At 40.3% G+C, this 24,194-nt stretch overlaps 1 protein-coding gene across 2 annotated transcripts in view; it reads left to right on the forward strand.

The window, feature by feature from the left end:
• The window catches only part of PDK3 (pyruvate dehydrogenase kinase 3), a 78,887-nt gene that overhangs the window by 39,264 nt on the left and 15,429 nt on the right, over window positions 1–24,194 (forward strand). For both annotated transcript variants that reach the window (XM_055438488.2, XM_055438487.2), the window contains exons 5-8: window positions 2,365–2,454; window positions 14,326–14,403; window positions 21,818–21,894; window positions 23,194–23,295. In XM_055438488.2, coding sequence (XP_055294463.1) covers window positions 2,365–2,454; window positions 14,326–14,403; window positions 21,818–21,894; window positions 23,194–23,295 — 347 coding nt within the window. The remainder of the gene's footprint in view (window positions 1–2,364; window positions 2,455–14,325; window positions 14,404–21,817; window positions 21,895–23,193; window positions 23,296–24,194) is intronic.

Consider the following 24,194-nt stretch of genomic DNA (forward strand, 5'->3'; position numbering starts at 1 on the left):
CTATCTATGAAAAAGCTAATCTTTAGAACTCTCAGTTAAAGGAAATCCTTGAAGGGCTTTTTGTATACTCATGTTAGAGACAGGACCACTGCCTGCCTTTTAAGCCTCTGCTGTTATGTTTCTGGTGGGGCATAGTATCTGACAGGCACCTGGCAGCCTGGTGTTCATCTCTGAATACTTCCAGTGTCTCTAGAGTCGGTTCTAATCTTTATCCAGGGTGGCACATGGTTTCCATTTTTGGTTTTAAAAACAAATCTGAGATAATGATACTGAGAATATTGAATTGGCATGTTGGCAATACGAGCAATTGATCTTACATTTCACAGTGATCAGTGAAATCAGATTACGTGGAATTGTCAAACCCTAATCTTGTATTGAGAGTTTTAATCTCCTCTCTAGGCTGATAAGCAGATAAGAAAAGAATAACAAAAATTCTCTCCACAAAAACTTTTAAACTCATTTTCAGCGTGTCTCTGTGTCTGATTTCATAATTTTTATGAAAAAGCATCTAGTGTCTAGAGTCTAATTCATCCTCTTTGTTGAGTCAGAAAATGGACAGAGCATCTTTATTTTAGTAATATTACTTTATTTGGATAAACAAATATTACGCAGCTGTTAAATGTGGGTTTGTTCTAAATGTACATCTGTTGAAAATGTAAATGTTTGGCAATTTACAGGGAATTTAAAAGAAAAAAAAAAGAACCCCAATACTATTGAATTATACTACTTAGATAACTGCAATTTCTTGCTGACCTGAATATGTGTGTCCACATATGTATGTACATGGTTTTCGATCATTAAACTTGCGCATCTCTTGTTTTTCTTCCACTTAATCAGTTGGCGCTTTACATATTGGCCTAATGCCCATGTTTGTCCTCTTTAATAATTAAAACCTTCACCTATTTTATTTAAGCATTTTCCTTTTGTGGAGTCTAAGTTATTTCCCATTTCTTGTTTGACTTAAAAATAGGCACACATATAAACATTTGCACTCAGAGTGCTTTTTTCTTTGAAGGGGTCTCCTTTTGGCTTTTTAAAAAAAATGTATTTTTAATTGGAGGATAATTGGTTTACAATGTTGTGTTGGTTTCTGCCATACAACAACATGAATCAGCCAAAATTATGCATATTTTGTAATTATAAAGTATACAATTTATACAATTGTATAAATTATAAATTTATTGTATAAATTATCCTCCTCTTGAACCTCCCTCCCACACCATCCCACCCCTCTAGGTTGTCACAGCACCAGGTTGAGCTCCCTGTGTTACATAGCAACTTCCCACTGGCTGTCTGTTTTACATGTGGTTGTGTGTAATGGACTTCCCTGGTGGCTCAGACAGTAAAGCGTCTGCCTACAATACAGGAGACAATGCAGGGTTCAATCCCTGGGTCGGGAAGATCTCCTGGAGAAGGCAATGGCAACCCACTTCAGTATTCTTGCCTGGGAAATCCCATGGACGGAGAAGCCTGCTGGGCTACAGTCCATGGGGTCGCAGAGAGTCGGACACTTCACTTTGTGTGTATATGTCAGTACTGCTGTCCATAATTGTCCCACCCTCTCCTTCCCTGCTTTGTTCATACGTCTGTTCTTGCATCTCCATCTCTATTCCTGACTTTCAGACAGGTTCATCAGTACCATTTTTCTAGAACCCATATATATGCGTTAATATCTTGATATGTTTTCTTTTCTCTTTCTGACTTATTTCACTCTGTATAAGAGACTCTAGGCTCATCCACCTTACTAGAACTGACTCAAATTCGTTCCTTTTTATAGCTGAGTAATATTCTATTGTATATATGTACCACAACTTGGGCTTATTTTCGGAAGTAAAATTTTGCCAACCTTGTATATTATGAAAGTAGTTAAAAACGCTTAAAAACGCTTGCACAAATAGTGAAAGTAACTTCTACAATAGAGGCATTTTAAGTGTTCATGGTAAAAGACCCTTTGTAAGCCTAGCCTAATGCTGCAGACTATTTTGTAAATATTTAGTGAATGTTGGAATAACTGTCGAGGATAGTGCTGAGAAGGTGGGTTAACTTGACTCAGTATGAAAGGAAGCTGTTTTTCAACCAGATCACCTTGGGTCGGGGAGAGCAGGTTGGATCCGTGCCTCATGTTGCTGCTTTAGGACCTGCTAACTGCACGTGGCAGGTCTCATGGCATGGCAGGTCCTCCATGTACGATAACTGATCACCAACCAGTTGAGTGGATTCTGTTACTCTAAGTCACTGTGGATGCTAAAACAGCTTTCACAATGAGAGAATCTTTTCAAAACTTAAAAGCCCCGAATTCCTCTGCCTAATCATCCTAGCCAGGTTTGTTTTTAATTCTGTCCCTTTTCTCTTGTGTGTGTTTAGCACTTCTGTTTGGCGGTGACACCAATCCTGCGCATCCGAAACACATCGGAAGTATTGATCCCACCTGCAACGTTGCTGATGTTGTGAAAGGTAAGGAGGCCAGTGTCATGTTAGGGATTTCGTTTCATTGGGATGCGTTAGGGATGTGGTTTCGTTGAGGCAGCTTGGCTGTAGGGTTATGGCATTGAACTGTCTGGTTCATCAGACCACTGTGGGCCCAAGCCACATGATCCAAATATGATCTGTTCTTTCTTGGCAGCTCAGGCAATGATGCATAGTTCGTAATGCTCAAAATGGGAGTTTCTACTTCACGGACCAGGGTTTTTCTTGTAGTTCTAGCTAAATAGTAAATATTTACGAGTTTAAGTAAGAGTCTAAGTTTTGATTGCCACCACTGTCTGAAAATTTGAGAATATAAACCCTTGTTATAAAATTCAGCTGAATTCACGCATTGGTTAAAAAGTAGGCATCTTACTGACATGCCCTCCAGGTTGTAGGTTCTGTGAGGCATTTGTGCTCACGGGTTCACTGGACATTGAGCTGGGCTCTGTTCCATTAGCCTCAGGGTACAACAGAGCCCATTAAAACAGCATTTCCCTCAGTTTTCACTTAAGGTAAATGCTAGCTCCAGAAAGCCTTCCTGGTTGTAAATGATTGAGCAGGTTCCTGGCCCTCTCCAGTTCTTTTCGGTGTTATGGTTCCCCTGTGCAGCCTCACATTCTGAGACTGTCCCCTTTCCTGGATCATGTCTCCTGCAGCCTTCCTCTAAACCCACATCTTACCCTGTCATGACCATCGCTCTCCCAGATCGTCATCAGGATCTCTCTTGCTCTTCCTTTGTCTGGATTGTGTAGCTAGGTAAGAACAGGTAGAGGAGGGCTTGGTCTCTGGCAAAGCTCTCAAGCCCGCCTAAAGTGGAGTGACCTTTGCCATCGATGCTTAGAGGGCCAAGGGAGGGGACCCAGTGTGGGCAGACTCCCTGGTGGGGGAACAGACCAGATCTTCAGCCACGGAAACTAAGGAAAACCTGTCTTACTAATATTTGGTTACCCTGGGTATCCCCCCAGTGGCCTTAGCTCAGCCAAGGCTTGTCAGGATGCCTTGGCCTCTGTTTAGTTAGAAAACATGCACTCACATTACTCCAGTTATAAGTGAATAGGCTCGGCTTCAGCTCCTGAAGATACCTGTAGGTTTCTCTCTCCCAAGATAACCCTCTGCAGGACCCCGGCAGCGGAGGGAAGCAGGATCCATCTGACCAGGGCTTGTATGTTCACCTGGCCCTGGCCCAGTAGCTTTTATGATCTAGAAAACCTGGTTCACACAGTCGACTGCCATATGTATCTTATGGACAAGACACATATCCATAAAGCAAAAGGGCATTATAACATCGATACATTGTATAGATGCCTTTTCTCTCAAACTGCCAGCAATTTGAAGTCAGGGTTTTTGTCTTATACTTACATTACAACTCACATAGAACTTAGTATATGCCTGTGTACGTGGTCAATAAATACTACTTGGCTTCAGAGATGTCCAACCTCTGGTAATTTAGAAAAAAAAGCTTTATTGCAGTACAATTCACATACCATCCAGTTCACTCATTTAAAGTGTACAATTCAGGGATTTCTAGTATGTTCACAGAGTTGTGCCACTGTCACCATAATCCAACTTTAGAAGTGTTTCATCACCCCACAAAGAAAACCCCATACTCATTAGCAGTCACTCCCCAATACCCCTCTCCCCAGCCTCAGGCAACCACTAGTTTACTTTCTGCCTCTGCAGATACTCCGATTCTGGACATTTCATATAAATGGAGTGATACAGTGTGTGGTCTTTTGTGATTGGTTTCTTTCGCTTAGCGTAATGTTTTCACGTGTCATCCATGTTGTAACATAAATCGGTACTTCATTTGGTTTTATGGTCGAATACTATTCCATTGTGTGAATACACTGCATTTTGTTTTATCTGTTCATCAGCTGATAGACATTTAGATGAGCTAGGTGACCTTGGACATGTTATTTAACATCTTTAGGCCTCAGTTTCTTCATCAATAAAATGGTGCTCTGGGCAATTCACCTGTATCCTAGGGTTAAATGAGTTAACATAAGCAGAGCTCCTGAAGCAGGGCAAGCACCCAACAAGGGCTGAAGGTAGACAAGTTCATGAGCGTCCTGGGGCAATCCCATGTGTCATGTGTCTTCTCACTTATACCATTGGTTGTGTAATAAGTTGGTGCCTTTGTGTTTGTTTCTGGCATAAATTGTTGTTGTTCAGTCACTAAGTCTTGTCTGATTCTTTGCGACCCCTTGGACCGCAGCATACCAGACTCTCCTGTCCTTCACCATCTCCTGGAGTTTGCTCAAACTCATGTCCATTGAGTCAGTGATGGCATCCAACCATCTCATCCTCTGTCGTCCCCTTCTCCTCCTGCCTTCAATCTTTCCCAGCAAGTCAGCTCTTCACATCAGGTGGCCAAAGTTATTGGAGCTTCAGCTTCAGCATCAGTTCCAATGAATATTCAGGTGTAAATTATAAAATATTTAAAATTATTTAGGACATTGATAAAACAATTGAATATTTGATGATATCCACTGGAGTGGGTAGTGATCCCTTCTCCAGGGTATCTTCCCAACCCAGGGATTGAACTGAGGTCTCCTGCATTGCAGGCAGATTCTTTACCAGCTGAGCCATTAGGGAAGCCCAGATGTCCAAGAAACATTGTTAATTTTTTAGGTGTGGTATTGGCATTATAGTTATGTTCATTTTAAAGGCATCCTTAGCTTCAAGAGAGGTTCTTTGAAATACCACACCTGATACAAAATGCCATGTGGGATTGACTCCAGAGAGCGGGCAGTGAAAAAGACTGGACTGTGTTGGGAAGCGTTGAGTCTTGTGATGAGCACACAAGGATTCTTGACACTGTGCTCTGTGCTTATGTCTATGTTTGCAGTTCTTCAGGATAAAGCTGTAAAAATATACTCCTCTTTTGATCATCTCAGTGTTTCTCCACAAAAAGCCTCTCACTCATTTTTAGAGAGGTCGTAGCCATGAGTCAGTGTAAGTAGAGAACTGATGGACATTCTTGGCAGTCGTTAGCGCTGCTGTCCGGTGAGTCAGAGGAGGAGGCTGGATGCTGGTGGAGAGCAAGAGCCGGTGTTTGCAGCCCTTATTGTCTGTGCGGCTCTTACTGTATCCTGCCTGGGCTTAGCATCATTTGTATCAATGCTCCTGTTGGTCCCTCTACAGTTAAAGTTGCTCAGTCGTGTCCGACTATTTGCAACCCTGTGGCCTATACGGTCCATGGAATTCTCGAGGCCAGAATACTGGAGTGGGTAGCCTTTCCCTTCTCCAGGAGATCTTCCCAACCTGGGGATCAAACCCAGGTCTCCTGCATTGCAGGAGTATTCTTTACCAGCGGAGCCACAAGGGAAGCTCTAATGGGGGTGTAAATTCCTAAAAGGCTGGAATTAACTCTCATCCATGCTTGCATCACTTTTCTCAGGGACAGAAGTTTTGTACCAAACACTAGCCGAGGATATGTGCAAGACAGTTGGATCAGTATTTGAAAGAAAAAACCTAGAAGTTTGTGTCTCCTGCTTTCTTGGGCCTTTTCAGTCGAGGCTTTGACCCTGAGCCAGATGGCTGCCTCCCTCATTCTGGGCTCACTCACAGCTTTATCTTCATTCCTTCTCCTGCCCTTTTTGACTTTGTACTCAGCAAACCCACCTGTTAGGGTGAACACAGTTTATTCCATCCATCCTGTCATGGAATCATTCCTACTGCTTGTCTGGCACAACTGAAAGGCAAAGCTTACCCCTACGCCCTTCTGCCACCTCCCCCAACGCACCGCTACCCCTCACACTCATGAGGGGTGGGGCAAGGACTGCCCTGCTTCCCACTCCCTACCACTTCTTTCAAACCTTGTTTTTCATTTCTTAATAACCTCTTTCCTTAAGGAAGACAACAGTCAGGGCTGGGTTTAGATTCTGAAAGCGCATGAACCTTTGAAGCAACTTCCATGCTGTCAGCTCTCCTGCCAACTTCATAAATCGTAAATTGCACCACAGCACACTGACGGCGCTTCGCCTGGACATACGTTAGAATGCAGTGGTGCTTCTTCCGCTTGGTGAGGCCTGTGCTAACTAAGGGTCACTTGTCTTCAGACTGTCGTTGTAAGTTATACCGCATGAATATGTATAAACATACATAATTTATACGTTATGTAAACTGAATAAATGTGAGTACAGAAAAGAAACTGATTTCCATAAAAATCAGATTGAATGCTTTGGAAAGACTTGATAAAAAAAGTTTCTTAAAAATGTAATGAAATAACTGTGAACAAGGTAACTATTAGGTGACAGGGCAGCAGCGAGTAAAAATATGAGAAGGAATCTGCAGTCAGATTGCTTGACAAGTATCTTTAGTGCACTTGAAAGAAATAGAAATTGGAATTCATAGCTGTATGCGGTATTGTTTATCTAAGAAATATGACCTGGAACCCCTATTCAAAGGAGGGGCTTTGGCCTTACATGAAAAGATTGGTAGAGGAATAAACTGTATTCATATGTGTATTTTACGTTAATATATACAGTTCTAGTCATATTTTATGGTTTCCTACTATCGAGCTTTTTTGTCAGTCATCCAACTCCTGTTCCCAGGTTGGTCAGTTAAGAGGACTAATACCATATTGTTGTTGTTGAGTCACTAAGTTGTGTCTGACTCTTTGTGACCCCGTGGACTGCAGCACACCAGGCTCCTCTGTCCTTTATTATCTCCTGGCGTTTGCTCAGATTCATGTCCATTAAGTTGGTGATGCTATCTAACCATAAAAAGTGCTCACTGAAGAAAACTGAGAAAATGTGGGGAAAGATGGAAGAGAATAAAAATCACCTGTCTTCATAACCCAGTGAGAACATTGTTTTCTACGTTTGAATTCATACCCACTTTACAGATTGGTATGCAACTGTGAATAACGTGCATCTCTGTGAAATCCGCAGTACTTGTGTATTTCCCCATCTCCATTGCTAGTGCCCACCACACACCACCTTCCTGGATGAATTCAGTATCTGATCTGCTATACTCATAACCTGTATATTCAGTTGATTTTCCCTGCCAGGTACATATAATCCTTATTCCTCAGTGAGGCACTAATCTTAAATCAGTTACCTTTCCTGCCATGGCAGAATTGGCTTGACAACCTAGCAGGAAACATGAAAGTCTCTTTCCTCCTTTTGGACAAAGCACATTTTAATAGTCAGTTTTCTGTTTCGTGCCCTGTGGACCTCATTCTTAATTCTCTGAGTGTCTGGATGCCCAAGCAGAAGCTCTGTCTGTTTCAAAATAAGTCTGAGAAAGAATCGACAAGGCAGAGAGCACCGGCTCTCAGAAGGCCTAGAAGTTCTTCCATGTCTTCTAGCAAAAAGACACTGGAGCCTCCACTGCCAGGTGCCCCAGGGGCAGCAGTCAGAGTCCTCAAGGCTCCAGGCCTCTCTGGCTCTTCTTCCCAATCCCTACCCCCCTCCAGGTACCATCAGAAGAGGAAGAGATGCGTGTCAGCATCCACAACTCTTAGTGACATCTTCCCACTGCTTTCCTTTTTTGAAGACAGTTTTTTTTCACTGGGTTTTCCCCTTCTCTTCTTAGCTTCTGAGATTTCTCAGTTAATCTTCTAACTCAGCGTCTCTGTCTCTCATATTTTTTTCCTTTCCTTTTGTTTTAGGAAGCTTGATGTAGAGGATATAGGGGTTCTAAGTTCTAATGACAGCTCTGCTGTTGATTTTCTCAGCTGTGAAGGTCCTACATGGTGTAAGCATAGTCAGATGTCAGCACCAAATGACCTATGTGTGCATACATGCGCGTGTGCATGTACACACGTGCCTGTACACAGGTATGCACATACGCATGTGTGTTTTATAGCCTTAGGAAGCCTTAAGGAACTAACAGTGATCCCATACTTAGATCTCTTGAGACAGACTCTAGGAACCTTTTATGTAGAAAGGTAGGGACAATATTTTTATTTTTGACTAGACAGTTGTATAAATGTGTTAGAGTGGGGAGCATCCTGCATCACAGTAATTGAATGTGCAGCACACTGAAGCATGCCTCCTTGCTGCTTAGCACATTAATATCTACCTTTACACATCTGCAAATTACAGCCTCCTGGCAGTGAATGCTAGAATTAGTGTTGTAGAGCACTTTCCATTATCCTCTGGGAGGTGTCTTCCATTGTGACTGTTTCCCCTCCTTTCTTTGTAAGAAACTGTGAAACAAAATGGAGAATCCTATGGTAAGATCATTTTAAAGGTACAGACTGAAGTACTTGGTACAAAAGTCAGCTCTCACAGCAACATTAGCTCACCTGTGTTGTTCCTAAATGCTGTTATTGCTCAGCTTAGCCTAATAGCACATAGATGGCATCTGGAGAGCATGTCATTATTCTAGTCAGAAATAATGTCTTGTGCTCTCACTTCGGGCTCTTCAGGATGAGAGAGACCCACTCCCGCTAACTCAGGAGACAGATGTATTCAGAGAACCTAGTAGGTCCCATGGTAATCCTAGGGCAGGAAACACTTTCCAGTCGGAGCTATAGAGATTGGAACTAGGCAACAGAAAGCAAGGTTTTTTTCTATGTATCTTACTAAGTGGGTTGGTCAAGTCACTCTCAAGGCTCTTGAGAGTCCCTTGGACTGGGAAATCAAAACTGTCAGTCCTAAAGGAAATCACTCCTGAATATTCATTGGAAGGACTGATGCTAAAGCTGAAACTCCAATACTTTGGCCACCTGATGCGAAGAACTGACTCATTGGAATAGATCCTGATGCTGGGAAAGATTGAAAGCAGAAGGAGAAGGGGACGACAGGATGAGATGGCTGGATGGCATCACTGACTTAATGGACATGAGTTTGGGTGGACTCCGGCAGTTGGTGATGGACATGGAGGCCTGGCGTGCTGAAGTCCATGGGGTTGCAAAGAGTCGGACACAACTGAGCGACTGAACTGCACTGAATAACGTAACATCCATACACTATTAAATATTCCTGTGTGTTTTCTTAACATCTAATGCAGGATTCCTGGCTATAGTAGATCTGTTGTGCTTGCTGCTATGTGAACCTCCCCTCTACTCTTAATGACACAGTCTTTTTCGATTTTAATCTGTGTTTACATTTAGGGTACTCGTCCTTGGGAAGTAGAAATGTGCTACACCTACAGTTTTGTTAGTTACTTTATCATCAGTACTCTATTTCTCTTGAAAACAGGTTCTTAAAACAATGAAAATGACATGTCCAGTGGCAGTAATAATCATTTCCTAATACTTCCTTTTAAAGATTGATGGTAAAGAAAAAACGTCTTAAAAAGATTGAAATTTTTTAAAATAATAAAATTAAAAGTAAAGAAAAAAAATTGATGGCTCAAATGTTGGGTTGGCCAAAATGTTCATTTGGGTATTATTGCAAGATGGTATGAAAAGCTCAGAAAAACTTTTTAGCCAACTCAGTATATCACAGATAAAAGTAATTTGATAAATTATTGTATTTTAGGGTTTTGGTTTCTATTTAAGAATGAAAGTTTTATTAGGAAGCTTATTAGTAGAGCTTGCATTTTACTCTAGATATAAAGGAAGTGAATTTTTTTCCAGAATTTATTTTTTTTAATTTATTTTTTTATTTTATTGGAGGCAAATTACCTTACATTAATATATTGGTTGGTTTTGCCATACATTGACACGAATCCGCCCCGGGTGTACATGTGTTCCCTTTCTTGAATCCCCCCTCCCACCTCCCTCTTCCCCATATCCTCCCTCCAGGTCATCCCCGTGCACCAGCCTCAAGCATCCTGCATCATGCGTCGAACCTGGACTGGTGATTCATTTCACATATGATAATATACATGCTACTTTAAGCCAGTAGTTGAAGTTTGGTTGTAATGTTGGTGATTTTTAAAAACGTGTTCATTTTTATGTTATTTTACCTGAACAGAAGTGTCCTATTTGAGTATATATGTGCTGTCATACTTGCCAGCTCCCATGATCACTCATATCCTACAAGTGACAGTGACAGAATTAGCATGACCCAGCATTGACTTTCTCGTCCAGCAATCCCCAAATCTAACTTCTCTCTTCGGAATTACTTGCTAAATAAGTTTTTTATTCTTTTAAACCACGGATTCCTAGGCTACACAGAGATACTGCATCAGAATCTCTAGGGGTTCATTTTACCTGTGAACTTGCTAATGAATTCTGCACATGCAGTTTTGGTGATCCCTCTAGGGCACTAGTTCCCCATCTGACCTGAAAGAACGTCTCTCATTATAATTGATTGTACCTGGAGAATTTTCATATGGGCAGGGTTGTTCTATTTAACAGATGCTTGTTTTACTAGGTGTGTATTATGATGTGCCATGGGAATTTGTAAGGATGCATGCAAATACAAATTTTGCCATTACTGCTCCCAAAATACTTCTGGCTGGCTAATACACGTGAGTCTTCTTGTCTTGAGTTTCTCAAGGATCATGATGCAGTTCTTAATTACAGCACTGATGCCCGGTGATTTATGGAAATGCTTGAAAAATCCTTGTTCACATGTGGTTTTAGGAATAACGGTGGGTCTTTGAGTTTCAAAAGTTGGCTGCGTCTATCCAGACTGTACCATCTTCCACATGTTACGTTTGTGTCAAACTTTTTTTTAAAAAATAATGCTGTTATAATCTCATGCTGCTGGGCAAGCTAGTGTCATGAGGAACTAGCACATTTTAGTGGAGTTGGACTCATTTCCTGTTTTATAGTGAATGGAGGAGCAGTTATGGTGTTACATGCTTGGAGGAGTGGCTTTGTGGAGATGTATTGGCCTTGTATATGGATAACGAAGCCTCACTTTATGATCTTAGTGCTTATTAGTTTACATGTTGGAAGTTCTTGGTCAGCTATGTGCTGTTGTGTCACTAGGTGGAGATGTAGCGTTGTTTGGTGGTGTAGCCACAGCGCAAAGAATATGTCTGGTTTTCTTTTCTTATTTCAAAAGAACTTTAGAGATATTTGATGAGTTTTATTATACCCTACGAAAAAAACTTGTGAATGTAATATAATTCTAAATTATCCTCTTCTTCATTAAGGTTTAAATCCAGTCCTACTTTAATGTTTGTTTTTACACTGATGAACTCTTTTTAAATTTCTTGCTCCTCTGGCTAATGTTTCTTTTGGCTAGCCCTCATTATTTCATCTTGTCAAAGAGATTCTGATGTCTCTTTCTGTGGTTCTTTATAGTGGTTTAATTCTAAAAGTTTAATAAAGTAAGATTTTTTTTACTCTAAAGTCAAATATTAGGTAAAGTTGAAATTGAGTAGCAATAGGAGGTAAATGAACCAAAACTTACAGTCTGAACATACCCTAATTTTATCTTTTGTATTATTTTAGGTTGACATTGTCAAGTTTTAATATACTTAATTTCTGTCAGACTTATTTTCCCCCCTTCCTTCCTTCCATCTTTTCCTCTTCCTTCTTGAATCTCGAATGTGGCTCCTTTATGCACAGTACTGATGTGAAGAGTTGAAAAAATGTGAGCCTGTCTCCAAAGAGCTGATAGCCAGTGTAGGATATTGCAAATGGGACCGTGAAGCATTTTAAAGCAATTTGAATATCTGATCTTTAGAAATGGTAAAGATGGAAATTTAAAAAAATCTTCTTACTTTGAAAGACACTCTGACTGTTCTTCAGACATTTAAACATAAAGCTGATGATCAAGCAGTTTTTCTCTCCTAGGTATATACCCAAGGGAAATGAAAATAAATCTTCACCAAAATAACTTGCATATGAATGTTCATAACAGTGTGAATGAACGTGTGAGTGTTCACGTGTACTACCCCAACCCTGGAAACAATCCAAATGTCTGTCAATGGATAAATGAATAGACCGAATGTGATATATCTGCACAATGCAATATTAGTTCAGTGATAAAAAGAAATTAACTACCGATGCATGCTCCAACTGGAGAAGGAAATGGCAACCCACTCCAGTGTTCTTGCCTGGAGAATCCCAGGGATGGCGGAGCCTGGTGCGCTGACGTCTATGGGGTCGCACAGAGTCGGACACGACTGAAGCGACTTAGCAGCAGCAGCATGCTCCAACATAGGTGACTCTTGAAAACTTTATGCTAAGTGAAAGAAACCAGTCACAAAAGGCCATATATTCTATGATTTCATTTATATGAAATGTCCAGAATAGGAAAATCTGTAGAGACGAAAAGTAGATTAGTGATTACCTAGGACTGGATGGGAGTGGGGTAATGACTGTTCATGGTTATGGAGTTTCCTTTGGGGGAATTGGAAGTGTAAAATTAATTGCAGTCATGGATGCACAACTTTGCAAGTAAACTAAAAATCATTGAATTCTATGTGCACTTTCAACGGGTAACTTGTATGAGAATTATATCTCAATAAACCTTTTTTTTTTAAAATAAATTATCAAAAGGCTTACAGTTGATCAAGTGAAAGTGAAAGTCACTCAGTCATGTCCAACTCTTTACGACCCCAGGGACTATACAGTCCATGGAATTCTCTAGGCCAGAATACTGGAGTGGGTAGCCTTTCCCTTCTCCAGGGAATCTTCCTAACCCAGGAATCAAACCGAGGTCTCCTGCATTGCAGGCGGATTCTTTACCAACTGAGCTATCAGGGAAGCCCACAATTGATCAAGCCAAGGAATATTTGTTGACTATCTAACAGTCATGGAATGAGTTCTATGTGAGTTACAAAACCAGTGTAAGGCACAAACCCTGACCTCAGATTGCTTACAGTTGAAGAGAAAAGACACACATGCAGTATAAAACAATTCACTGTAGCTTTCTGAATTTGTTCCCATCTTTGGGTTGTAACTTCCTGATTTCTCTCTTCCATTCGACCTTCATGGCTCTGATCTTCTAACCCTTTGTCTGTTTTTTTTTTTCTTTAAAAAGAAAACTGTTGCTCCTCAGATTTTGATAAAATAACAGCCCCAACCTGTTACCTGGGCTTCCCTGGTAGCTCAGCTGGTTAAGAATCCACCTGCAATGTGAGAGACGTGGATTCGATCCCTGGATTAGGAAGATCCCCTGGAGGAGGGCATGACAACCCACTCCAGTGTTCTTGCCTGGTGAATCCCCAGAATTTTAGTCTGGAGGGCTACAGTCCATGGGGTCAAAAACAGTTGGACACGACTGAGTGACTAAGCACAGCACAACCTGTTACCTTTAACTACCTAAAGGACATTTTAAAAAATATTTTATTGAAGTGTAGATGATTTAAAGGACATTTTAAAGCAACAGTAGTATCTCCAGTAGCTTAAATTGTGTGGCTCATGGAAATCCATTCATTTAGAAAATACATGTTGGTGTTTTACTTACAAAGAATTGGAAGATCTTAAGAGGATTGGCATTACTATTTTTGAAATTGCAACAAATATCTTTTTGGTACAGTTTAGTCAGGTTGCAGACTTGTCAGAAATACAGTCTTGAATTTATAGATTATCGTGAAAAATGTCTTGCAGGAATATTTAAAAGTTTGTTTTGTATAGAGCTGGCTTATGTTGTCATTGGGAGACCTGGGTTCGATCCCTGGGTTGGGAAGATTCCCCTGGAGTAGGGCATGGCAATCCACTCCAGTATTCTTGCCTGGAGAATCCCCATGGACAGAGGAGCCTGATGAGCTTTAGTCCATGGAGTTGCACAGAGTTGGACACAGCTAAGCACAGCATAGCAGCATGTTGTCATTAATATAGCATTTTTATATTCTTGTGGTCATTAAAACTAAAAGAGGAATTTTGGTTCAGTTACTGTAATTCCTTTTTTTATAGCCAAAAAAGGCTATTTTTAAGGGCAGTAATTGATTAATTCTAAATGTGTCAGGTTACACATTGCCCTTGTTTATTAAGCCTATCTGTCTGAGTCCATGGTATTAGTGCATCAGCTAGACTTTTTTTTTCTCTCTTTGCAGATGCGTATGAAACTGCCAAGATGCTTTGTGAACAGTATTATTTGGTAGCTCCAGAGCTGGAAGTTGAAGAATTCAATGGTAAAAGAAAAATAATTTTAACCTTAGATACAAATGAGCTGACTAAAAAACTGACTCTACCTGAGCTATATTTCACTGAGATTCTCAGATTGTGTTGCTTTTTCATCTTTTATGTGTTCTTAAAACCCTTTCTGTGTCTTTGGTCAACGAGTTTTTGTACAGTAATCTATGAGAACCCCCAGGTTTTGGAACAGAAGTAATCAAGGTAGAATATGCACAAAGATATAAACACACAGTTCTCAAAATAACAGATGCCAACAGTCATTAAACATATGGAAAGGTGTTTAACTTGAATAATCAAAAGAGAACAAAGGAAAACAAATGATATTTTTGTCTTTCAAAATGGCGGTGATTAAAACATTTTAATGCTTTGAATTGATGCACAGAAAAATACCTTTCCCCAGCACTTACATATTTCTGGTGTAAGTTTAAATTGGTATAGCCTTTCTTTAACAAAAGGCTAACAGTGTTCTATCTCTTTGCCTAGTCCATTAAGTTAATAATGGTTATATTCTTTGGTCCAGTAAATAAACTTTTGAAAATTTATTATAAGAACATAGAGATTGCACAGATCTATGTATAAGAATGATGATCTCAGTGGGTTTTTTTTTAAATAGTTTATTTATTTATGGTTGCACTGGGTCGTCTTTGCTGCCTGGGTTTCTCTAGTTGTGGTGAGTGGAGGCTTGTCTCTAGTTGTGATGTGTGGGCTTCTAGGGCATGGGGGTTTGGTAGTTGCAGCTCTCAGACTCTAGAGGGTAGGCTCAATAGTTGCGGTGCATGGGCTTAGTTGCTCCGTGGCATGTGGGAGCTTCCTCCACCAGGGATCGAACCCATGTCTCCTGCATTGACAGGTGGATTCTTTACCACTGAGCCACCAGGGAACCCCACAGTGATTTTCTTATAGAGAAAAATTAGAAAACAACCCAAGTTTTCCACCATAGGGGTTATTAAATTAATTCTGGCATACCCATAAGATAGAATACTATGCAGCCATTCAGAATAATGCTTTACAGAATATTTAATATTTGAGAAAAGTTGTAAACATAGGCTATAAAAGTTTGCTATTGTGCAGGTTCATTGGATAATATGTCAAAGGATTTATTACCACCATAATACAAATAGCAGCTCCCTGAATAGTGGCATTTTAGCTGATTTTTATATTAGTTGTATGAAACTATATTTACATTTACTTTTTTATTGTAAGTTATGAAAGAGACATGCTTAAATAAAAATACAAACATAAATGTAGAATAAGAAGTAAAAGTCCCCACTACTTTGTCTCCCATACAGTTTTGTTTTTTACATAAATGAATCTAAAACCGTACATGTTCTTTAACTTATGTATTTCAGTTCACCTTAAAGATCTTGGCATGTATTTCTGTCTTTTAGAGATTGTCCATGGTGTAGATTATCTTGATTTATGTAATCATTTTTCTGTTGGATGGCCATCTAGGATTTCTAATTTTCCCATGTTCCATATGATGGGGCATGATGGGTTGTGTGTGTATGTGTGTGTGGGTGGGGTGGGTGTGTATTTGGAGGGTGGGAAAACATATGAATGTATGGAAGTATTTCTGTTGGTTACATTCTTAGAAGCAGAGTGAATGAGTCTTAGGGTATGGGTTCTTAGGCTATGTATTAAAGATAAACCACATTCCCTCTCAAAAATATTCCAAAAATCTATTTCTCTTATGAGTTCAAAATGTGAGGACTTCAGGCTGCCATGACGGGACCCCTGCCCCAATATTCTGCTGGGAGATAGAGAATCAAAGCTGCTTGCAAAGTCTGTTGGGTTCTCTGAAAAGAGTTGCACCCCTATTTTACTGAAATATACCTCTAGGACCAAGTAGATTTTGCTTGAGTATTTCTGAGAAGCAACTTTATTTCTCCCTACTGGCTAGGTGGAACCTGACCTCACCATCCAGATTTCTGTTCATCAGACGTGGAACTTGCACTCACTGGTAGTAATTAATTGCTCTTTGGCATGAGTGCCAGCCTCACTCGCTTGGTCTTGCTGATGCCTGGTGCCAACCAGGTCAGCGCATTCCTTCCCCGTCTCTCTGGGCAGTCCACCCCACCAAAAGAGAAGCTTTCCAAGCATTTTTGGCACCATCTTATGCGTGATTTTTGAAGCCTCTTCTGCCATCACTAAGAGAAATGAATGCTGGTGGTTACAGGTAGCCTCTAGTTTCCTGTGGCTTTGGGTGGTGTAGTTAGGATTTCTACTTGTTATTTCTTGAATGCCAAAGCTTTTTGCGAGTGCAATTCATGACTGCATTTCAGCTCTCACAAGCTTTATCATAGAGACAGCAGGTCAGAGGTTGGTCATGAATACCTTAAGCAGACACTGGGGCTTTGTAGCAGACTCTTTCCCAGCTAGGAATCAGATCCAGAGTCTGTGGATTCATTTTCAGAGCCCGTGTGAACTAGCATAGCACCTTCTTCAGGACACTCCCATTTTCCAACCCTGCTGGGTCCACCGGGTCCCTTGAACAATCGTCAGTGATGGCAGTCACTTGCCCTCTGCTCTGCACTTCAGAGGAATAAGGCTGCCATTAACCCAAGAACAATTTGTTGTTACCTGAGAATGTTAAGTTCTGTTAGATTGACCCCTCATCTCATTTTCTGACTATCTGATTTTTTTTCTTGCCCATTGCAGCCCCCTGAGAAAGGAGTAAATAGGCTTATGCAGAACATAGTGTGTGAACACCATCGGTATTTACAGTCATCACTAGCATTTTATATATGGGGGGCTAGCTGTAGTAATCTTCCTCTTTTTTCCTTTTAGTAATACATTTCAAGAAACATTAAAAATAACAGAATTTTACTTACGTTACATCAGGTTTGAAATATTACTGGTTAGTTACCCACAGCAACCCATGTGGTTGCTCCAAAGACAGGTGGCTATCCCACTGTGCTTTTTCTCGTTTCCACGTTCTCTTTCTCTTTTGGCAACTGCCAAAACATGAAGTAAGTAAACCTTTTTACTTACCTTTTTTGCATTCACATGGTAAAGCAGCATGGCTGAAAGGAAAGACATGAAGTTTGTAGCCAGCCCGGTGGGTGGAAATCTGTATCCTGACACTTAGGAGACAAGTCACTTCACCTCTGACACTCAGCTATGAGCTCTCCTTGTGAGGTGATGGAAGGATAAATTTTCTAAGTCCTCAAGTAGAGCATAAGCTTGTGCTAGAAATGTAATAAAGGCTGGCTACTGGAAGTCAAGGTTTACTTGGGAAAGATAAGACTTCTGGTTACCACACTGGCATTTTTTTAACCTTTTCTAGATTAGTCTTTCTTGTCAAGAGGTTGATTCATAGCTTTAGGTTTTGTTGGAAAGTAAAAATTTCCGTTCATACTATGTGTATTTTGTTATAAGAGGGTTCATAGAAAAAGTATGCATCTATCCTGGGATCTTTGACCTATGTCTAGTTTTCTCATATTGGATACTTCTGTGGATATTTTTAGTTAGGTGCTTGTGCATAAGAATTGAAAAAGCCCTTACTGTAGCTGTGTTGACACTGTTGAAGTTAATTTTTTAGTAATGGTAATAGCCAACATTTATTTATTGATGGTTTACTGTGTGGCAGGCTCTGGGTAAACTAGTCTATCACTGTTATTTTGTTTAATCCTTACATTAATCCAGTGAGATATGAGAAATCATTTTATTTGTTTTCTTTAAAACTTTTAAATTTTATGTTGGTATATAGCCGATTAACAATGTTGTGATAGTTTTAGGTGAACAGAAAAGGGACTCAGCCATACATATACATGTATCTGTTCTCTCCCAAACTCCCCTCTCATCCAAGCTTCCACATAATGTTGAGCAAAGTTACCTGTGCTAGAGAGTAAGTCCTCGTTGGTTATCCATTTTAAGTATAGCTGTGTGTACATGTGCATCCCTCACTATCCCTTCCCCTGATTCCCATTCTTGTATTGTGCCCATTATAGAAATGGAATGCTGGAGGCCCAAATGCATTGAATTCCTATTAATATACACCCCTCCCTTGGTGTCTGCAGAAGATTGGTTCTAGGACCTCTCCCCAACTGCCTGTGAATTCCTAAATCTATGGATACTCAAGTTTTTATATGAATTGGCATCGGACAGTCAGCCCTCTATAATCCAATGCCTCTGCCTCCACGAGTTCAACCAATCACGGAGCAAGTTTCTATTAAATGAATTTTTTCTGCTTGGTCTCCTTTTGTTTTCATTCTTATAGGAGAACTATCTGAAAATTAAATTATATCCAACATAGATTTCTGTTGGCATTTATTAAATGTCTTTTCAACTAATGATGTTTGGAGCAGTGACTATACAAATAGAGACTTCATTATTTCTTGAGTCTTGAACATGAAAAATCTGGAGCACTTTTTCCATTGACTTATAGAAATGCGCCCTTAGATGAAAATTCATATTCCATTTATGCCTTATTTTAGAAAGCCAGCAAACATCTATTAAGGGTCCACTCTGTCAAGCCCCTGGCTAGGCCCAGGATTAGGGAAGAACTATGGACCAAAACACTTGACATGGTTTAAAAAAGAAGGAAAGATATCTAAACTATGATGTTCTTGAAGAAAAGTGAAAGTAATTGAGCAAGCCCTCAGATGGCTCCTACAGAATGCTGGTTGAAAAAAAAGCTATCAAAAGTATTTTAATTTCCCTGAGATTTGGAGTGAAGAGGTTGACCTCAGAAGACTGTTTATATAACTAATCATGCCTTCTTGTACAAGAGGGATCAAGCATTCAGCGTGTTCCTGGGGCTTCATTAAAAAGACCACAGGGAATACAAACAGAAACAGCCAAGAACCCAGGGGGACTCATCAGTTGGTCCTTGATCCCGCCTCTAGCCAAAGAGTAACCAGGTGGAAGCACACTGGCTGATTGATGGGACAGAGCAGAAGAAGCCACAAAGGAGGAGGCTGCGGCCGAAGTGGCACCAGATGATCTTGGAGGGGTGCTGGGGGCAGAGCTGGGAAGGGCCAAGGACTGGATTGGGACACCAGAAGATGGGATAAATGGAGAACCGGTCTAAGGTGGGGTAAGGTTGGGTACTGGGAACAGCTTGACTCTGGCTCTGCTCTCCTGCTGACAGCCACTAGCATTTTCCCTGGGGCAAACAATGAAAATAGTTTCTTCCACAACAACCTGGGAAAAACTAGGGCTGTTCGTGTAACTTTTCCCAAAGTAAAGCCGTCTCCATTCAAACATTTGGGGGACCCTCCAGTCAGAGGCTGACTGGCTGGCTGCTCATCCTAAAGCCAGTGGAAAAGTCTTGACCAGGCACTCAGAGCTTCAAGTTAGCCTTCCTGCTTAGGGGAGAGCCACCAGGGGAAGTCAACACCAGCTCCCTCAAATGAATGATCCAGTTCCTCATTCTTCAACAAGAATATCACAACCAAGGTATATCAGACTTTGGGCAAATACCAGCAGCATGAATGAAAACCTGACTGGCACTGAACTTCTCAGCTGCATTGTCCTGATCAGAAGACCCCCCTGCCTTTCTAAATGCCAAAAGAAAATGATTTCAAACCCGAATGGTGTACCCAGTTAAACCTCCAATCAAGTGAATTAGAGGTATAAAGATTGAGAAATGTGTCTTGCATGAATAGCTTTCTGGGGTAGGTTATGTGACTTACCAAATGGTGTGTATAACGTCGATATAAGAAATAGCAGACAACATTCTAGAACTTCAGTCAAAAACAGTTGACATGATGGCTGTGCAGCATGTTTGGACGTCTCTTGTCCAGTTACCCAAGAGGAGGAGGAGTTAGAAGCTCTAGGAAATAGATCAAACTATATCAGAAATACATGGTCCAAACATTTGGCAACCTAAAAAGGTATCATGATTTTGAGCATTAGTGTGACAGAATAGAATGGAAAAAACATGAACTGAAAGACTGAAGCATACATAATATTAAAGCTGCCTCTGTGTGCAGACTGATGGGAAAAGGGTACAGCAACTTTTACTTTTCTTCTTTTAAAAATTTAAAGAATCAATAGTATAGTAGTCCTACCTTTTCCACAGGGGATACATTCCAAGACCCTCAGTGGATGCCTGAAGCCACAGATGGTACCAAACCCTGTTTATATACATTGTTTTTCTAGACATCCATATCTATAATAAAATTTAACTTAAAATTAGGCACAGAAAGAGATTAACAACAATAACTGATAATAAAAGTTATAACAATATACAATGTAAGTTATGTGAATGGGGTCTCTCTCAAAATGTACAGAGTATATTTAACTAAGTATGTACCATACTCTACAGCCATGTGATACTTTTGCAATTTGAGGTGTGACAGCAAAACTATTATAGCACAGATTTCTTTTTCCCCTTTCCTTATTAAGTAGAGAACTTTCACCTTTTCACATAAAGGAAGCAACTTCTCAACTTCTCTCTCGTCATGAGGGTTCAGTTGAGTAATGTATTTGCAAGCTCTTTGTAAACTGCTCAGACACAAATGCTCACTCTCCTTTATATTACTGTTAATTACTTGCTTTAGTTGAGGAAGTAGTTAAGTTGAAGTCATAACATTTCTACTTGAGAAAGTTTATGCAGTGTCGATCTCTTAATGATTCCGGGTTAGGAGGAGGAGGAAAGCCTAAATTGTCCAGTATCTGCTCTCAAGCCTATGCTGGGATTCGGGGTTTCACAGATTTTCCTCAGAATATCTCTGACACAAGGAGAAAGGACTGTAGGTCTCTGGTGGTTGGTCTGCTAGCTGCTGGTAGCATGCCTTGTTTGTCATAGTTTAACAGAACTTAATGTTCCTATTTCGTCTGTTTCTCCAAGAGGATGTGCCCCCTTTGCTCTGTGGTTTCACCTCCCCCTGGTTGACCACTGGGGTCACTGGTGGTGCTGGAGGGTAGTCCCCATTTTGAGAAATATCAAGAGATACTTGAGGGCTTCCACGGCAGCTCAGTGATAAAGAATCTGCCTGCCAATGCAGGAGACACAGGAACCGCAGGTTCAATCCTTGGGTTAGGAAGATCCCCTGGAGGAGGGCATGGCAACCCACTCCAGTATTCTTGCTTGGGAAATCCCATGGACAGAGAAACCTGGCCTGCTACACTCCACGGGGTTGCAAAGAGTCGAACATGACTGAATGACTAAGCATGCACCATGCAGGGGATGTTTGGGTGCCCTTATGTAATACTCAGAACATTAGGACATAGGTAATGATATTACAGTTTTGCTCAACTTAAGTTCCAAAGAGAAAAATTTGCCTGAGATCATACAGCTGGTAAGTGAAGGAGCAGAATTTCATCCTGCCTTTAGAGTTGGAAGCCTCCATTAGCTTTTTGTAGCATTCTTTTTTATGTACTTGGAAGTAAGGATGCAACAACATTCTTGACTTTCTTCTTGTCTTGGTCCTTACTCACTGACGGTTTTGTCTCTGTTTTCAGCCAAAGCTCCAAACAAACCTATTCAGGTAGTTTATGTGCCCTCACACCTCTTTCACATGCTCTTTGAGTTGTTCAAGGTAAGTGGAATTTGAAAATACGGAAAGAAGTCTTCAATTTAAATTATTTTGATTCAGGGCATAATGGATTCATTAGATTAGCATAAGAAAAAGGTTTCACATAACCATTTAAAAAGTTCTATTTCTGATATCCTGTGGGTTTTATAATTTGTACACTGAGATGAAAGATTGCTGTGTACACTATAGTTTTCGTGAATATTGGTACATACTGATTTTGAAGCTTAATTGTACCATTGTGACTTTATGTAAAATCCATACTGATTTTTCTTTAGATATGGGCTTAGAGATGTTTTTTAGTTTCCAAACCTGGAAAAAGCTTGATTAGTGGTAGCCAGAGCAAAATAAAAACATGTTTATGCCTCTTTTATGTTTCTGAGTGTTAACTGTGTTGATGGATTAGCAATTGTTCCAGTCCTGAAAGATAACACCCTTACACAGTTGAGTCATTTTAGAAAATTCAGAAGCTCTGTCAGAGGCAGAGGGGAAAGATGTGGAAGAACTGGACCAAAAAGGACCCCCCCACACACATAAATAATATTTTGAAAAATGAAATAGACTTTCTACAGCTTAAACTGTTGCTTTTATTAACCGGTAGCTAATGGCATGTAAGTAGCACTATTACAAGCACAAGGCATTTGAGTAAAATTCCATTTCTTCCAATGTGGAAAACCCTAAACTGAACCCTAGAAAGATCAGTTATGCTGATTTGCTTCCCCAAGTTATAATTTTACTGATGTGACACTTAAGGTTGAAGTGGGCATTCAATTGTGAACTTGTTCTTCAAAAACTGTGGCTTTTTCAGAATTTCTTTTCACTTGACATTTCTTTGACTTTTTTTTCCCCTAGCCAAATGATTTATTTTTATGGGAAGCCAAAATTATCTCAGGTTTTCTACATTCTTTAGAGGAAGAGTGTTCTGTAAATGCAGACTGATAATCGAATTTAAAGTGCATCAGTGAGCCTTTATAGCCTCATTACATATGAAAAAAATATCCCTCTTGGTTAAAAGTTGAATAATTTAAATACATTAAGCAAAAACAAAAAGAAAAAAAGGAAGGAAAGAAAAATAAGCATTTAGTATGGTGGATGAGACTGAAATGAGATGAAAAAGCATCAGAAAATTTTTCCTTGATCTGAACATGTTTAGTTAAGTTATTTAGAGGGAGAAAAAAGTGCCATAGAAATCCAACTAATATTTGCCCCACAAAAGAAGTGTGTATTGATAAATTTTTGCTAGTTTCTTTAAAGTAGTAGTTTGTGAATTGGTGTTACGCTAAAAAAAAGGTTCTATGATTTCAGAACTCAATGAGAGCAACAGTTGAACTATATGAAGATAGAAAAGAGGGCTACCCAGCTGTTAAAACCCTGGTTACCCTGGGTAAAGAAGACTTATCCATTAAGGTAACTGCTTTATTTGTACATACACTTGAATTATCAGTTAGTTTCATAGTGTGTAGACATTGAAGAATCAAAGGGAAGGAAAGAGAACTGGCATTGAGTGTCTTTTTTATGACTGAGTAATATTCCATTGTATATATGTACCACATCTTTATCCATTCATCTATCGATGGACTTCTAGGTTTCTTCCATGTCCTGGCTATTGTAAATAGTGCCACTATGAACATTAGGGTTCAGTTAGGTTCAGTTCAGTCGCTCGGTCGTGTCTGACTCTGCGACCTCATGAATCACAGCATGCCAGGCCTCCCTGTCCATCACCAACACCCGGAGTTCACTCAAACTCATGTCCACAGAGTTGGTGATGCCATCCAGCCATCTCATTCTCCGTCGTCCCCGTCTCCTCCCGCCCGCAATCCTTCCCAGCATCAGAGTCTTTTCCAGTGAGTCAACTCATCGCATGAAGTGGCCAAAGTATTGCAGTTTCAGCTTTAGCATCAGTCCTTCCAATGAACACCCAGGATTGATCTCCTCTAGAATGGACTGGTTGGATCTCCTTGCAGTCCAAGGGACTCTCAAGAGTTTTCTCCAGCACCACAGTTCAAAAGCATCAATTCTTCTGCGATCAGCTTTCTTCACAGTCCAACTCTCACATCCATACATGACCACGGGAAAAACCATAGCCTTGACTAGACGGACCTTTGTTGGCAAAGTAATGTCTCTGCTTTTTAATATGCTATCTAGGTTGGTCATAACTTTCCTTCCAAGGAGTAAGCGTCTTTTAATTTTTTGTGTCTTTTTCTGTTACGGTTTTCTCAGGGTATATGCCCAGTAGTGGGAAATCTGGTTCATATGGTAGTTTTATTTGCTAGTTTTTTAAGGAGTCTTCATACTGTTCTCCATAC

The sequence above is a fragment of the Moschus berezovskii genome, chromosome Y (assembly GCF_049115385.1).
Source record: "Moschus berezovskii isolate FMDL1 chromosome Y, NW_MosBer_1.0, whole genome shotgun sequence".
In the NCBI taxonomy this organism is placed as follows: domain Eukaryota; kingdom Metazoa; phylum Chordata; class Mammalia; order Artiodactyla; family Moschidae; genus Moschus; species Moschus berezovskii.